Source organism: Anoplolepis gracilipes, chromosome 14, assembly GCF_047496725.1.
Source record: "Anoplolepis gracilipes chromosome 14, ASM4749672v1, whole genome shotgun sequence".
In the NCBI taxonomy this organism is placed as follows: Eukaryota; Metazoa; Arthropoda; class Insecta; order Hymenoptera; family Formicidae; genus Anoplolepis; species Anoplolepis gracilipes.
This window is the reverse complement of record NC_132983.1, coordinates 3,049,486-3,066,133: the sequence shown is the minus strand read 5'-3', so window position 1 is coordinate 3,066,133 and position 16,648 is coordinate 3,049,486. Positions and strand designations below refer to the sequence as shown.

Sequence of the window (16,648 nt, the reverse complement as noted above, 5' to 3'; positions counted from 1 at the left end):
AATAAAAATAAAAATTACGTTCGTAAGTATATTAGCTTCAAATATTAACATAAAATTTAGCGATATTGCTAACAAAGGCACGACATATAGGAGTTTAACAAAAATAACATAGGACTCTATTAATATCCGCCGGTCTACGTCTTTAGCATGGTGCTTACAGAGCGTGCGTGTATATAGAGCTTGTCAAAGAGAGTACACAGTTTATTATTTAGTAATGACGGAAGAAGACGCATTCCCGCCGATCATTAGGCTCCAGGTAAAAACGCGTGTTTCCCTGATATTCAGGTCGTTCCCGCAGAACGTGAGAACGGACTTTTATATTCCTTCCATTTTCCTACTATTCCCCGCAGAGATATTAAAATTGAGCGTTTCACACGACAATTCTCTGCAGCCAAAAGATCTCTGAACTTTATTATGCTGATTTCAATAAACAGCTGATCGAATCGCCTATTCATACATGATCCTTGCAATGAATATTTGAACATTTACATGCGGTCCAAACGCAACATTATTGGCAGCATCAGTCATACATTCTTGCATAATTAATTTATATGTATCTGTCCTAAAGATATACACAATTTATATAAATCAATATAGCATAAAATACTAAATATATTTAATATTAAATCAGCTTCTATATCTTGCTTCTCGTACACTCTTACAGTAATTATTGGACACGGTCCAATAAGCGATAGCTCGATATTATTTTTAGAAAAATTGGTTACAGTATTCGGAAACGTTATTTCCTTGATAAAATAATTATCGAATAAATTTATCGACATTTTCTCCGCTTTATCTATTTTGTCAGATTATTATTCTTATTTCAATGCTTATTATTTCTTGGTATTCGACAAAAAATTTTGCGACATTTATTATCAGCACATAATTTTTAATCAATCGACAGCATGTCACGATAAAATTAAAAAATTATATTATAAATAATATATTTTTTATTATGCGTACACAGTATGTGTGTACGTGTGCGTGACAGTTTTATTATGAATTTAGAAATCATTTTAATAATTTAATTTTGATTGCAACTCGATTAAACTCTGCATATCGAAGATGTTGCATAGATGATAAATTACTGGACGCAAGGTAGTAGAAAGATTTATCTAAAATCTCACAGCCGATTGGTGCGCAAGAGAATTAAGGGTACGATAAAAGCAGCTTCGTGCTAAAGTCGCGGAGAGGTCGCGACCTTGGATGAAGTCACGCGAGTGCAAGGTTGTATCAAGGGATGTATGCGACACGGAGTGACACGCATACATACATAACACCGTTCTTGCCACCTTGCGAGCTGTGTAAAGATTTTATTGATCGCAATGTGCAGCCTGTTCATTTCTCTTGAGACGCGATTTAGGATGTTGACCCGTTCGCCAAGAATATTGAGATCACGTTGCGATTATTTTCTTTAAACTCGTCGCGTAATTAAATCTTGCATAAATATAATCAGCGAAACATATAATAATAATATAATTATCGTCTATAGATTAATTGGCACAATCGATCGATTGGCCGAGATTGGCGCCGATTTATACTCAACGCGTGGAGCGAAATTTATGTCATTTTTATAATATATAACATTTCATCTATAATATTGTATAATAATTAATTAGATTTAATGAATCGCAAATTTTGAATTAAAATAAGAGTTTATATTAGTCTATGGAAAGTGGAATAAATTTATTATTTTAATTGATCTCTGAAACTAAATTAGAATAACCAGCTTTCGAAATATTCTCTCTTTTTATCATGAAATTTTTAGAAAGTTTATAATAGACCTTTTTTAAATAAATCTTAGTATGTAATACGATATATTAATCAATATTTGTCTGAAAATTTTGGAAAAGAAGACAAAAGAGCTGAAAATGTTTAAAAAAATAGTTAAAGAAAATATAGTTGATCGAAAAAAAGACAACTATATACATTACATTCAAGACGTAAATAAAAATATCTCGATTATCTTAAATTATAATTCTTTCATTATTTATCATTTATCTCGAAATAATTTTCTGTCCTTTAGCCTATTTATTTTAAAGCCTTTTTATTTTAAATATATTTGAACCTCTTGTGCTTTGCACCTTTTTTTTAAAGAAGTTTATATCTTTTTTCGTACTATATATGTATATCTGCATCGAGCTTGCATGGCTTGAAAAGATATTTGGCAGAAGCAAATTTCTGCGGTCAGCTGTCTTTACACATTCGCTGGTCGAAAAGAGGATAGCTCCAGGCATAGACATTGTTTGCACGTGGTGGCTCGAGAGCGAAATGCGTCGTCTACAACCCCTGTCGTGTCTTGCGCACGCAAGCAGGCGCGTTGGACGTGTAATTTCTCTTTCGTAAGGGATGTTTTTCGCCTACCCTGTCGGTAATTCAACTCCGACAGCGACGATCTTAGGGTGAATACGCACCACATTTTGTAACATCTCTATAAACCGTCCCATATGCGAGATCAGAGGGAGAGGATTTTGATGCAGGAGAGCGAGGAGGGATGAAGGGATAGGCTTATTGTATTTTCGCGATAAAGGATCCCCTAAAAACGAGATACATCGAGCAATGTTCGTAAACACCACCCTTCCGATTTCTATTAGGGCGAGATTTATTTTGTAAAGCATACGAATGTATATCTCTCTCTCGAGATAAATTTCTTTTTTATTACTCCCCTTAATTGACATACTTTTATGTCAATTCAATATCTTCAAGGATATATATATATATATATATATATATATATATATATATATATATCTTTAATTCTAAATACATTTAATTCAATTAAAGTTTTTAATATTTTTTATGTGTAAAAATTGTAATAAATATTCAATAAAATGAATTATCGAACAAAAAATCGCGATTTCGAATTTGTCAAGAAAGATAAATATTAATAATACTAATATATCAATATTAATATAAATAATCTGTCAAGAGAAGAGAGAGAGAGAGGATCTAAAAATCTTGTGTACTCTACATTGCATACTCTTTCTCATCATAATTATATTTCACAATGCGGTATATATTACTTTTTCAGAATATCTATATAGAACACAATATATACATCCTGTAGTCAGGCACAAGGCAATTCAAGGTTCCGGTCTGCCAAGGTTCCAAAAAAGCAAGAGGGTGTAAAACAAAAAAGATTTTTACTTGTAAAAAAGCGGTGGTAATGCAACGTGTGGTAGGGAAGGGGGAGAACGTGGGTGAGGGTGCGAGAGAAACCGGCAACCCCCATCCCTCTTCCTGACACAAGGCTGTAGTAGCCCCGAGTGGCGGTGTTCCCTCTATATGCGAGATCGTTGTCGCTCGATTCTGCGCGGTCGCGTGTTCGTGCAGGGCGGCTCCTATCGCCCGACTCTCTCGTCCTGGCGTTACGTCCGTGCGCACCCCCGGCGAACGCGGTGTGTGCACAAATGGTGGTTGTGACGCGCGTGGCCGTGCGTTAAGGGAGGGTCTCGTGTGCGCGGCTCCCGGAGCCAGCGGGTCTCGGAGAACCGTTTTTCCCCGGAAACCACAGCCGTCGATCACGATGGTCACCGACAGTACGAGTCAGGTATGATCTTGAGTAGAAGCGAATTTGAAGCCGGCACTCGCCTCCTCTCTCTCTCTCTCTCTCTCTCTCTCTCTCTCTTTTTGCCTTCTTTCACCCCCTTCGTTGGTCTCTCTCTCTCTTTTCCGTTCATACCTCTCGCACCCTCTTTCTCGCCCTCACCGAATTGACCGATCGAAGGGGACGAGGATATTTCGAGCTCTAAAATCAATCGCAAGATTCGCGATGATTCACGATGAACGAGCGATGACGATTATGTCGCAGGTGCGATTTCCGGTGTGCATGGCGTAGTTAGGTATATATATTTCGCGACAATTGCGCTATGTTTTAATCATCATAGAGGAGACTTACTTTCGCGTGTAAAAAGTCTACAGAGAGTTTAAACTTTCATGGAAATTACACTAGTTCCAATCAGCGTGATGAAACATGAGTAATCAAGCTAGGACTACCAGGGTGAAATGCACCAGATGGGGTTGTGGGGGAGGGGTGTTTAGGCGCGCACAGCCGGCGAATGCGGCGCATATCGATGTCGAAGGAATGCGACGACAGCGGTCGCGACAGAAAATCGAGATGCGATATGCGATGCAGAAACCGGCAGCGGTGACCGGCTAAAGGTCAGGATGTCGAAATTATAGCTCTAAAAATGAGTCACACCATCCTAGTTACTATAGTAGAGCACTCTTGTCGTGATCGCTGCCGATGAATTGCAATGTAATGCAGACAAGGAGGAAGGAGGTCCTATTTCCTGAGAAAACAAATCACGTTTGCTGAGAAAATCACAATTATTTCCATCAATCTTAATTGTAATTCAACTCACGTCTTTGCTTCCTGAGAGCTCGATTGTCTTCGATTAGAAATTAAAAAAAAATTTCTTAAAAAAAAAGAATTTTTGGATATAAATACTTAACACGCATAATTTCTTTTATATATATAAAATAAAATTGCTTTAGAGAATAAATGTACCATGTAACGTTAATTGATAATAAATATAATAACGTGATAAACACCAAGTGTTAAAGTGTGCAAAGGTAAAGGAGAAAGGACAAAGTTGCATCATCGTTGCATACACACACACACACACACACGCATACTAGGTTACTCTTATAGTATATTATATTTATATAATTAATATCAGGCATCTTTACCTTTTTTTTATATCACCTCCCTGCTTTCCACAAAATCGTAATTTAGTGTGCTTTGTCCTCTATAGATGTTTATTAAAGAATAAATTATTTGCATTTAGGCTGATGACACAACAGCATTTCTCCGCGCTGCCCGATCCGGCAACCTTGAAAGAGTGGTCGAATTTCTCGATACCGACTTAGATATTAATACAGCCAACTCGGTAAACGCATTTGAAATTTTCTAAATATTATATGTATACATATAATTTCCAATAATTAATTTAGCGTCACTTGATATATTTTATATGAGTAAATTATAAAGTTTATATTATTTAATTTAGATCTAAATTTTATTTTAGTCTACAGTTTTAAAGTCTCTGATCTCAAGTGTTTGTTGTTTTTATTTTATTTCAATTTTTTGTTTACTTTTATTTGCATACATAATTAAATTTTGTTGTAAATAATTGTATCTTTTTATTACATGACGATAGAGTAATATTTTATACTTTATTTCGTGCTTTATTTGCAGAATGGTTTAAATGCCTTGCATTTAGCCTCGAAGGATGGCCATGTCGAAATAGTAACCGAACTATTAAAAAGGGGCGCAAAGGTAGACGCGGCGACGAAGAAGGGAAATACCGCACTGCATATAGCTTCATTAGGTAAATAATTATCTGCATGTATATACAATAAGCTATTTGTAAAATTGTAATTTTATCCATTTTAATTTTAAATATTATCCATTCAGCTGGCCAATCCGAAATAGTCAATATACTTATACAATACGGTGCTGCGGTCAACATCCAGTCGCAAAATGGATTCACTCCTTTGTACATGGCTGCACAGGAGAATCATGATCAGGTCGTCAAGCTCCTGCTCAATAATGGAGCCAATCAGAGCCTCGCGACGGAGGTAAGTTGTATCTCGATTTTCTTAAAATTAATTAATAATTTTATTAGACATTTTTTAAATCACATCGCAACTTCAACAAATTCAAATTTTACTTCTAGACATAGGAATAGTTTTGTATGTCTAATAACATTAAACAAATCTCAACTACTTTATATCTTCATTAAACTATAAGGTGATTTTATATATATATATATATATATATATATAATATAATATTATATATATATATATATATAATATATATATATATATATCAAAGTATGTAAAAAATTATGGTTCTTTAAACTCCTGCATTTAATTGGTATAACACGTGAATAAAACAATTCTCATATATTGTCTTAGGATGGTTTTACACCACTTGCCGTGGCGATGCAGCAAGGTCACGACAAGGTGGTCAGTGTGCTCCTGGAGAACGACTCCAAAGGCAAGGTCAGATTGCCGGCTCTTCATATTGCTGCTAAGAAAGACGATTGCAAAGCCGCTGACTTGCTATTGCAGGTGCGCGCTTTTAATGAATCTTACAATAAAAATTAATTTTAATTTATGAAATAATTAAGTAAATTAAAACACGATGTCGAATGTTGAATAGAACGACCATAAGCCCGACGTGACATCGAAGAGTGGCTTTACTCCTCTTCACATCGCCGCTCATTATGGCAACGAGGAAATAGCGCGGTTATTAATAAAACGAGGAGCCGATGTAAATTACTTAGCTAAGGTAAGTTACAGCCGATGATCTTTATGGCAGAAATAATTGAATAGGTCAATTTAAAAATAACTCGGAATCTAAATTTTTGAAAACAAAAACAGCTAATACATAATGTCTTATATCTGGAAGAATTTTATATAATTTATATGAAAAGAATATGAGTGTGTAAGCTTACATATGCGTTTTTCATATCGCGTTTAATAATGAATGAAACGTTTTTTTTTTTTGTAATTTTGAAATAATTACTTTAAATATTTTCAATTTTGTAAACATTTTTTTTTTTGGAATTAATCGATTTAAAAAATTCTCAGCATTCGATATTTTCACATAGCGTATATTTTAATCTTATAATTTAATATTTTTGATTTTGGTATAATTATGTATTTTTTTTAGCACAACATAAGCCCGCTGCACGTGGCGGCAAAATGGGGCAAGAACAATATGGTTAAGATATTGTTGGAAAACTCAGGGCAAATCGACGCTAAGACCAGAGATGGCTTGACACCGCTTCACTGTGCAGCACGATCGGGACATGAGCAGGTCGTCAGCACGTTACTCGAGAATTCGGCACCGATCAGTGCACGTACCAAGGTATATCTTCTCTAAGTCTGCCGTTTTCTTTCGTATTTCGACCAATAAATCCATTTCAAAAAATAAAAAACATAAGAGACAAGGTGAGATCCAAGCAGAGAAAATAGCGCGAATAATTGTTCTCATAAAAAATCTTTTAAACGTTTCAATTTCTCTTCGAACTTGTCTTCTCAATAACTGAATTGATTTGCTTTTTACTGAAGACAATTCGAGAAATCGAAACATTTCGTTGAAGAATTTTTCATGAAAATTATTTTATATAATTGTTCGCGCTCTTTCTCTCATTTTTTGTTATTTATTAGAGTCTTTTTATTTTTGTTAAATAATTTTTCCTCCAGCCTTTTCTCGTTATTTATATTATTGACATGTTGATAAATATGTTATGAAAAAATGCCGTAAAAAATTGAAATTTAAAGAGATTTTTCAATGTTCTCTGTCATTTGAATATTTTCAATCTTAATTTTAATTAGCAAGCAAATTGATTCTTCTTGCACAGAATGGGCTCGCACCCTTACACATGGCTTCTCAAGGAGACCACGTGGACGCTGCGAGAGTACTATTGTACCATCGCGCACCGGTGGACGAGGTGACCATCGACTACCTGACCTCGCTCCACGTTGCCGCGCACTGCGGTCACGTCAGGGTCGCCAAGTTGTTGCTCGATCGAAAAGCCGATCCGAACGCAAGAGCTCTAAATGGCTTCACACCCCTCCATATCGCTTGCAAGAAGAATCGTATCAAAGTTGTAGAACTCCTGCTGAAGCACGGGGCGTCCATCGAGTCGACCACCGAGGTAACGCGTTCATCCTTCTGGTTCGCACTCGAATCAAGCATCTCGCAATCGAATCATGTCTCCATAAATGTCTCCTCACATCTGTAAATCACAAATGTTTTCACACAGTGTCAATAATTCAACATTCGATGGAATATTACAGTCGTGATATCAATTGCAAAAAAAAGAAAAAAAAAAAAATTGCACAGAAATGATCGTTTTCCACGCGCGCGGAGGTGTATATTAAAAAGGAATACAATTAAAAAGTCACATTGAAATGTGTTGCACATTAATGGTAATTAACGTATTAGATTTTAAGAATGAGAGAGAGAGAGAGAGAGAGAGAGAGAGATATATCTATCCGTCCTTCTGCGCCCCTAATAAAGATTAAATATTGATTTGATTAATTTCGAAGACTGGTTAAAGGGTCGTGCGTTACTTGATAAAACTGACGAAAATGAATCTACGTAATTTTGTATCACGATCATTTTTATGTATTTGTTTATTCGTTGTCACAGTTTCCGAAAGACACTGATGGTCGAAACGAAAGTAAAGGATCAATCGGGAATTAATTCTGGAGTCATATCATCGAAGTCGAAATAATATTAATAGACAAAATATACATGTGTTTTGCAGTCCGGACTGACTCCATTACATGTGGCCAGTTTTATGGGGTGTATGAATATCGTGATATTCCTACTGCAGCATGAAGCCAATCCCGACGTGCCAACTGTTAGGGGCGAAACACCCTTGCATCTGGCAGCTAGAGCTAATCAAACAGACATTATTCGAATTTTGCTAAGAAATGGTGCCAAAGTCGATGCTCGTGCAAGGGTAAGTAAAGCGTGTTGCATTCCGAAAAAACCGACTCCAACTTCCTCCCCTCTTTCTTTGCCGCTTTATTGAGTCAGAGAAGAATAGAGCTTGCTTTGATGACAGCGAACTGCCTGTCTTAAAGACAGAAAAAAATTAGAATTTAGAAAGTCATATACATACAAATGATCACTCATACGCACCCCCTTTTAATTATGAAAGCATGAGCCATTAACCAGTCTCATATATTGACATTTAAACGTCTCTTACTGGCGATTTGTAATCGAAGTGTGTAATTTTCCACTTGCAAGTAAGGCGAATCTAACATCTCATTTTTTCTTCACGCTTTCTTCTTTAATCACTCAACTCTTTAAGACACGACCAATATTTTACTATTCTACGCTCAGAAATTCATCTTTGTCTATTCAATTAAACTCTTATTTGCTTATAATAGTAAAAATTAATTTATATCGCTTTATTTAAAAAAATAAAACTTTATACATTTTATTAAATAAGGATATGGAAATAGATTTTAATTTATTTAAAATTTTACTAAACAAAGGAATAAAAAATAAAATTTAATAAATAAAGAAATGATAAAGAATATATTTGTTATACATTTCTTTTTACAAAAATTCTAAATGTCATCCCAGACAGCACGTATCCTTCAAGGGTTAAACCCATCACTAAAAAGACGACTTAAAGTGTCATTATCTTTTAGATATCTTTAAGACGTCTTTTGGCCTTTTTGTGATGTATGGGATGTTAATTATAACTTTTTGCATAATTAGAAAAATTCTGTGCCTTGAAGAGCTAATATCGCTTACTCTGTAATTTTAAATTAATCGCACCCTCACGCTTCCATCTGACTGCTTTGCAAGAGAAATTTCGTCGAATTTTTTTTTTTTAATATTGTTATCGTTATTTTATAGGAGCAGCAGACACCGCTTCATATCGCGTCTCGATTAGGAAATATCGACATTGTTATGCTGCTGCTGCAACACGGCGCGGCTGTGGACACTGCCACAAAAGATATGTACACGGCACTTCATATCGCTGCGAAGGAGGGTCAAGAGGAGGTAATGTACAAAGAATGCGCACAGATAGCGGATTACATCGCCATGCAAAACAGAGTGTACCTGTTTTGGAGCCGGCAACGCGAATACCTCATTTAGGGGATGGAGTCGAGCCGCTGCGGACACGTTTCTCGTTACCTCGTTACCGCCTGTTTACCACGCACTGTTTAAAATCGATCGTGGATTCATCATCTTCTATCTCGCACATTTTTACATATTCTGTTGATGGACTTTTGTTTACCCTTGATTATATATATTTTATGTTACATCGTTTATTTCGCCGCATCACATGTATTCGTTATGTAATAAACTTTTTCGTTATGTTGTTTTTATTTTCTTTATGTTACCTTATTTCTTCATTTCTTCTTTTTTTTTTTCATCTAAGAATGATTTTTCATACTTCCAAATATGTTCTAAAAACGCATGCATTATCGGCATTCATCTTATCATCGTTTCTCCTTTCTCTATTTTATCAGGCAATCTCGTTATACACGAAGGTATAGCCAGATTATGGACGTAATTTCACCCCGTGACATTTGGCAATCGTTTTATTTCTCCCAGGTTCGATATCGATTGTCAAGCGCTGCTTCAAGTTAAACGTGTCCACGTTCCCCTTATGTATATTCCTGTGCGTCTCATAAATAATTTACTTACACTTTCGTAGAGTTCTCCTGCTTCTCCTAAGAACGCGGACGCTATCAAAGTCATTAAACGAACGTAAACTTAGCTCCTTATATAATATTAATTTAGAAGACTCTTCATTATTTTCATAACTGTCATGTCGCTCGGACATAAGAATACATCGATTTTTGACAAATTACTCTTCTCTAATGAACGTTTAACTTGCAGAAGGTAATATTTTTCCTAAGCTTGGAGAGATGAGCGTAACATTATTTTGAATAATAAGCAATAAAATTTACTTTTTTTCTTATAAAATTATTAGAAAAGATTAATACTCTCATATCATAAAAATATTATAATATTTATTATAAAATACATATTTAAAAAATATTAAGAGGAGATAGATGTGATATACTTGAAAATATTTAGAATCTGTTGTTGAAATAATTAAAAGAAAAGTCTCTACCTTTGTCTCGTGTTGCAAGAAAATAAGTTAGTAAAAATATGGCCAAAAGAATTTTTTTTCAGTAATGCAAAATTTTTCTGACAAACAGGTGGCGGCGATTCTCGTGGAGAACAATGCTTCTCTCAAGGCTGCAACGAAAAACGGCTTCACACCTTTACATATCGCGGCTAAATACGGAAATATGAACGTCGCAAATATACTTTTGCAAAAACAAAGTAAACTTGATGTCCAAGGAAAGGTTCGTGCGCGTCTGTATGCAAATTATATCGAGTTGTGTAAAATTCACATTTATGCGAAAAGGAACTTTCTTGTATTTTCTGCTTTTATACTTCTTTCAGCATATTTTTTTATTATTCGAAATATATCGGTCATTTTAGAAAGCTCATCTTTTGAATCTTGCAAATTTTCCGAGCGAAAAAATTAACATGATTTTCACCTCGAAAGGTTGAATTAACTCTATGGAAAAAGCTAAAAAGATATTTTTACACAACGCGATATTTTATGCCTCGCCAATTATCGACTTTCGAACGGGTTCGCTGGAATTACGAAACATTTGACATTTCAGAACGATATCACGCCTTTGCATTTGGCGTGCCATTATGATCATCCTAACGTTGCGAATCTCTTGTTAGAAAAGGGAGCATCATCCCATCTTGCATCGCAAAATGGACACACTCCGTTACATATCGCTGCTCGTAAAAATCAGGTAAATTAATTAACGAAATTGTAATGGGTTTTAAAGTAACGTTGGACATATGCAAGAGAATGCTTGCACGGTATGTCTAATAATATCAATTCCGACTATTCAACTATTTCGCGAAAACGACCTTTTTCACGCGGCTAGATGGATATTGCTTCCACTCTCTTGGAAAATGGAGCAAACGCGAATGCGGAATCCAAAGCGGGTTTCACTCCGTTGCATCTGAGTGCGCAGAAGGGCCACTACGATATGACGAACTTGTTAATTGAACACGGCGCCGATCCCAATCACAAAGCAAAGGTAATAATCAATTTTTCCAAAAACTCTGGATAAGTTTCAAATTTTACATTTTTGGAAAATCAATCATAATCACTACACTTACAATTTTTTATTTAATCACTATTCATTAAATTATTTTCTCAATTTTCTCAATTCTTTTTTACTTTTGCAACAGTGTTATCAAAATATATTTAAATAACTTGTTAGACGATGGTATGTGTTTTTTTTTTATTTTATACTCACTCTATGCAACGTCAAATGTAACGGTGATAGACTTATCATTTTCTTATTTGGTCCAGAATGGCCTCACGGCGTTGCATTTATGCGCGCAAGAGGATTTCATCAGGGTGGCCTCTGTCCTGGTGAAGAACGGCGCCAACGTCGAAAGTCAGACAGAGACTGGTTACAGACCGATACACGTGGCCGCACACTTCGGGAATCTGTCGATGATACGCTTTCTGCTGAAACATAACGCCGAGATAGACGTCAGAACTAATCAAAATTACACTTCGCTTCATCAGGCCGCTCAACAAGGTCACGCTCATATCGTCTCTGCTTTGTTGGAGGGAAACGCTTCACATAAAGCACGCACTAACGTAAGCGATGTTACTGCTATAAAAAGTGGCTACAATATTTATAACAATATTTATAATAATTTTTATTAATGCTTTAATTCGATAGATTAAATAATATTAAAAATTAATTTTTTATTAAAACATATAATATAATTAAAAAAGTAATTATTTTTAAAATATTACAAAACTTTGTTTTTATAATATAATTAGTATCTTTCGAGTATCTTTCACCTTTTCTTAAAAAATTTATTTACTTTAATTTTATTTAATTTTATAATTATTAATTATTTAATATTAATTAATTTTCTATTTGATAAATTCACGAAACTTATCGTTGCAGGATGGTTTAACGGCGCTGAATATAGCACAAAAATTAGGATATATTTCTGTAATGGAAGTGCTAAAAGGATTGCCTTACGACAGTGCAACTCCTGATAACAAAAACTGGGAGGAGAAGTACAAAGTGATAGCTCCCGAGAGCTTGCAGGAGACTAGTTTTATGTCCGATTCGGATGACGAGGGAGGTATGTGTGTGCACGGATACAAATTAATATCAACGCCAAGTAATTAAATTGCTTGCAAAAAAAACTTTCTCTCGTTTTTCAGGTTCCGACGCGTTAATTAGCGAGCAGCCTTATCGATATCTCACGGCGGACCTGATGAAGAGTTTAAGGGACGATTCGTTGCCTATTGACGTTACTAGGGATGATCCGGTACACAGACAAGGTAAGAATTTTTAATTAAAAAAACTGTTTATTTTTAAAACAAAATATTGTGAATTATGAATTTCAATAAAATTGCTAGAAATTAATCCATGATTTTAATAAGATTTTCTTATAAGATAAATGGCCGAAACTTTTGAAATTCAGCATTTATTTTTTATTCTCACATACACCCCACATCTTTATAATATTTCTACAGTTTACGCGTGTTTGTAATTCTATTTAAGTAAAATAATATTATACAAATATTTCTAAAGTGAAAAATATACTGGACTTTAAAGTGTTGATACGCACATGAGTCTCATAATTATTTTTCTTTTAGTTACCAAAGAAGAGAAGCAACAATTTACACAAAGCAATAATTATTGTTTAGCAGAAAATTTTGATAGCGACGGTGTCAATCTAGGGTGAGTGTCGATTAATCTTTATTTTGCAAAGTGTATAATCATAATATAATTAATACTTAAATACATTTATATTAATAATAATTAAAGAAGCTTAATAAAATATATTTATAATAAAAATTTTAACTATATTTATAATAATTAATAAATTTATATTCAGAGAAATCTCTACTCTTTTAGATTTTATATAAAAGTGTTTGTTCTTTTTTGCAGGAAACTGCATTTCAGATCGTAAGTATACAATCGTGCAACGTAAAGATAGAAAAAAAAAAAAAGACAGAAGAATAAAAACAGTGTCATAAAAAAAATCTGCATTTACAGATTTTTAATAAGCTTTCTGGTGGATGCACGTGGAGGTACCATGAAAGGATGCAGACACAGCGGTGTGCGCATCATTATACCGCCTCGAAGAGCGACGATGCCGATTCGCGTAACATGCAGACTGGTAAAACTAAACAAAGTGGCGAATCCACCCCCTTTGATGGAAGGAGAGGCCCTTGCTACGCGAATTATCGAGATGGGTCCGGTGGGGGCGAGATTTTTAGGGTAACTTCAAAATTAATAAAATATATATTTTGCACATGTATATTAGATATAACATAAAGATTTTTCTCGCACGTGTTTGATTTTGCGGAAATAAATTGATTTTAGACCCGTCTTGATCGACATACCGAATTTTGCGTCCGTTCGCGGAAAAGAAAGGGAAATTATTATCCTACGGAGCGAGAATGGAGAAACGTGGAAGGAGCACGATAACTCTATAGATAATGACGATACTCTCTTCAATACGCCTTATGGTATACCATTTAATATATTCCATATTATGTAATAATTAATCAAAAATAAGGCAGCAATATTAATTAGTTATAATATTCTTTTGCTTAGATCCTCAAATGAGCGCCTCACATTCGGGCAGGATTACTCGCATAATCACTACGGACTTCCCGCAATATTTTGCTATTGTGACGAGAATTAAGCAAGAGGTTCACGTCATCGGTGCTGAGGGTGGTATTTTGATATCCAGCGTGGCGAGTCACGTGCAGGCCGTTTTCCCCGCGGGAGCGCTAACGAAAAAGATCAAAGTCGGCTTGCAGGCGAGTAAAAACTTTGATTCGGCAATTATATATATATAGTTACGCGACCGCAAAGAGGATAATGAAAATGTAAAATTCATTTTTATTCAGGCCCACGTTATTCCTGCTGAACTTACGGCCAAATTACTCGGCAATTGCGTTGCCGTATCGCCAGTGATCACAATCGAACCTAGAAGACGAAAGTTCCACAAACCGATAACCCTTACGATCCCTGTGCCGCAGGCCGCAAACAAGGGGATGATCAATCAGTACGGTGGGGAGACTCCTACATTGCGCCTTTTATGCAGTATTGCAGGTACTTGTAAATTTAAAATTTTAAACAAGTTAACCAGGAAAATAAAAATATCTTTCAATCTATCAGTAACGTCGTAAGAAAATAATTTGATAAGAGAGAAATTACATTTATAATAATTTGTAATAAGTGAATTTATTTTTATAATTGGCAGGAACATGTGTATGCATGAAAAGTTAACTGAAAAGTTAATTGAAATAATGCTTTTCTTATGTATTGAGAAATAATACTTAAATCCTATTTTTTTAATAAAAGAAATAAAAAGGTATAATTGAGATATTAAATATTATAAAAAAAGGAAAAGTTTAGCTACAGTGTGTGTCTGTGTGTGTGTGTGAAGGGAGGAAAATGTATTGTAAAAAATTCATTAAAAAATTGTTGCTATTAAATCAACCATGTAACTAATTATCGCGTTTTTTAATTTTTTTCGAATATTTTTTTCAACAAAATTCAAGACTAAATTGCAAACTACCTACATTTAAAAAGAATGTTAACTTTTCTATTTTTATAATATTATTAAATGTCTTTTAAATTAATTTTTAATATTAATAAAAATTTGTTAACACTTTAGGCGGAACTAACGAGTCACAATGGGAAGACGTTACTGGTTCTACGCCATTAACTTTCATGAACGATAGAGTGTCATTTACAACTACCGTTTCAGCCAGGTTTTGGTTAATGGATTGCAGAAATATCGGCGCGGTGCCAAAAATGGCAACGGAATTGTATATGGAATCCTTACACGTGCCGTATATAACAAAGTAAGCGATTTTCGTAATAAGATTCCTAACAGCTATATTACTTAATTTTCATAGTAAAGTAAACAAATTCTTCTTTCTACAGTTTCATAATTTATTCAAAGAGGATGGACATATTGGAAGCCACATTGAGGATATTGTGCATGACTGACGGCAAGGAAGGCATGCATACTTTGGAAAGGCAAGAAGAATTCACAGAAATCGTTAAGAGTCGCGACGTTGAGGTATTCTAATAATGATCATTTATTTATTCTAATAATATAACACAGCAATTGTCAAACTATTTTGATAGAAAAATAATAATCATCAATGTAATAAACAGAAAATAATTTAGTATAATTTTTATTAGATTTAATTTATTAATTTTTATAAACTTTTAAATTTAAATTTAAATTCTTTCTATTAAAAATTGTGTGGACTTTTCGTGGAAATTTTCGTATATATTTTAGATATAATATAAATATATTAAAAAATAATATTTTTCTGTATCTTTTAGAGCAACACTTTCTTTTCTTATTGCAAGATTACTGTTTAAGAATTACTAACAATATGTCAATTAATATATCATTATTCTCGTAATATTTATTTAATAGGCACTTGACGGAAAAGATCTTTATATCGAGTTTAGTGGAAATTTAGTGCCAGTAACAAAGTCAGGAGTGCAATTGAAATTCACGTTCAAAGCTTTCCGACAGAATCGATTGTCGTTCCATGTTAAAGTAAAGGATCCATTACTGGATCCAGTAGCGAGGATGTTATTCATGAGAGAGCCCAAAGTTGCTAAAGGAGAACCACCTCAGCAGCCTATTTGTGTATTAAATATTGTCCTCCCTGAAACTATTATTAAAGAAGCGATGCAGAAGAAGTTAAAAGGTATGCCCATTTAATATTCTTTAATACAGAGAAAAGTATGCGAAACATATTCCTGAAATTCTCTACTTTTCTCGAAAATATATGACAAAACAATTGCAAACAATAATTCGAATTTTAATAAAAAACTACTTTAAAATTATTTATTTATTTCATTCTAAGATCAAACAATTTGTTATTAATAAGACTATTACATGAAATACAAATTTTAAAAAAGAGCATAAATTTTTCTTAGTTCTGTATCAAGATATAAATAAATCTCAATTTGAAATTTAATTTTAATAAATCTCTCTTACTCTCCTGAAGAAACGTAGATGAGAAAA

General features: G+C 34.2%; 1 protein-coding gene across 2 annotated transcripts in view; it reads left to right on the top strand.

The window, feature by feature from the left end:
- The first annotated feature begins 49 nt into the window (after positions 1–49).
- Positions 50–16,648, top strand: part of LOC140673239 (uncharacterized) — a 29,858-nt gene continuing 13,259 nt past the window's right edge. The window contains exons 1-25 of one of the 2 annotated variants that reach the window (XM_072906038.1): positions 50–256; positions 4,791–4,892; positions 5,201–5,333; positions 5,420–5,583; positions 5,926–6,081; positions 6,173–6,301; positions 6,686–6,883; positions 7,380–7,676; positions 8,292–8,489; positions 9,401–9,547; positions 10,720–10,869; positions 11,197–11,337; positions 11,476–11,631; positions 11,910–12,206; positions 12,526–12,709; positions 12,792–12,911; positions 13,230–13,314; positions 13,525–13,542; positions 13,633–13,857; positions 13,963–14,108; positions 14,197–14,405; positions 14,496–14,700; positions 15,269–15,458; positions 15,541–15,679; positions 16,049–16,328. In XM_072906038.1, coding sequence (XP_072762139.1) covers positions 215–256; positions 4,791–4,892; positions 5,201–5,333; positions 5,420–5,583; positions 5,926–6,081; positions 6,173–6,301; positions 6,686–6,883; positions 7,380–7,676; positions 8,292–8,489; positions 9,401–9,547; positions 10,720–10,869; positions 11,197–11,337; positions 11,476–11,631; positions 11,910–12,206; positions 12,526–12,709; positions 12,792–12,911; positions 13,230–13,314; positions 13,525–13,542; positions 13,633–13,857; positions 13,963–14,108; positions 14,197–14,405; positions 14,496–14,700; positions 15,269–15,458; positions 15,541–15,679; positions 16,049–16,328 — 4,111 coding nt within the window. In that variant the 5' untranslated portion in view covers positions 50–214. Of the gene's footprint in view, positions 257–3,319; positions 3,551–4,790; positions 4,893–5,200; positions 5,334–5,419; positions 5,584–5,925; positions 6,082–6,172; positions 6,302–6,685; positions 6,884–7,379; positions 7,677–8,291; positions 8,490–9,400; positions 9,548–10,719; positions 10,870–11,196; positions 11,338–11,475; positions 11,632–11,909; positions 12,207–12,525; positions 12,710–12,791; positions 12,912–13,229; positions 13,315–13,524; positions 13,543–13,632; positions 13,858–13,962; positions 14,109–14,196; positions 14,406–14,495; positions 14,701–15,268; positions 15,459–15,540; positions 15,680–16,048; positions 16,329–16,648 lie in introns of those variants that run through there. The other variant, XM_072906039.1, reaches the window with a different exon arrangement.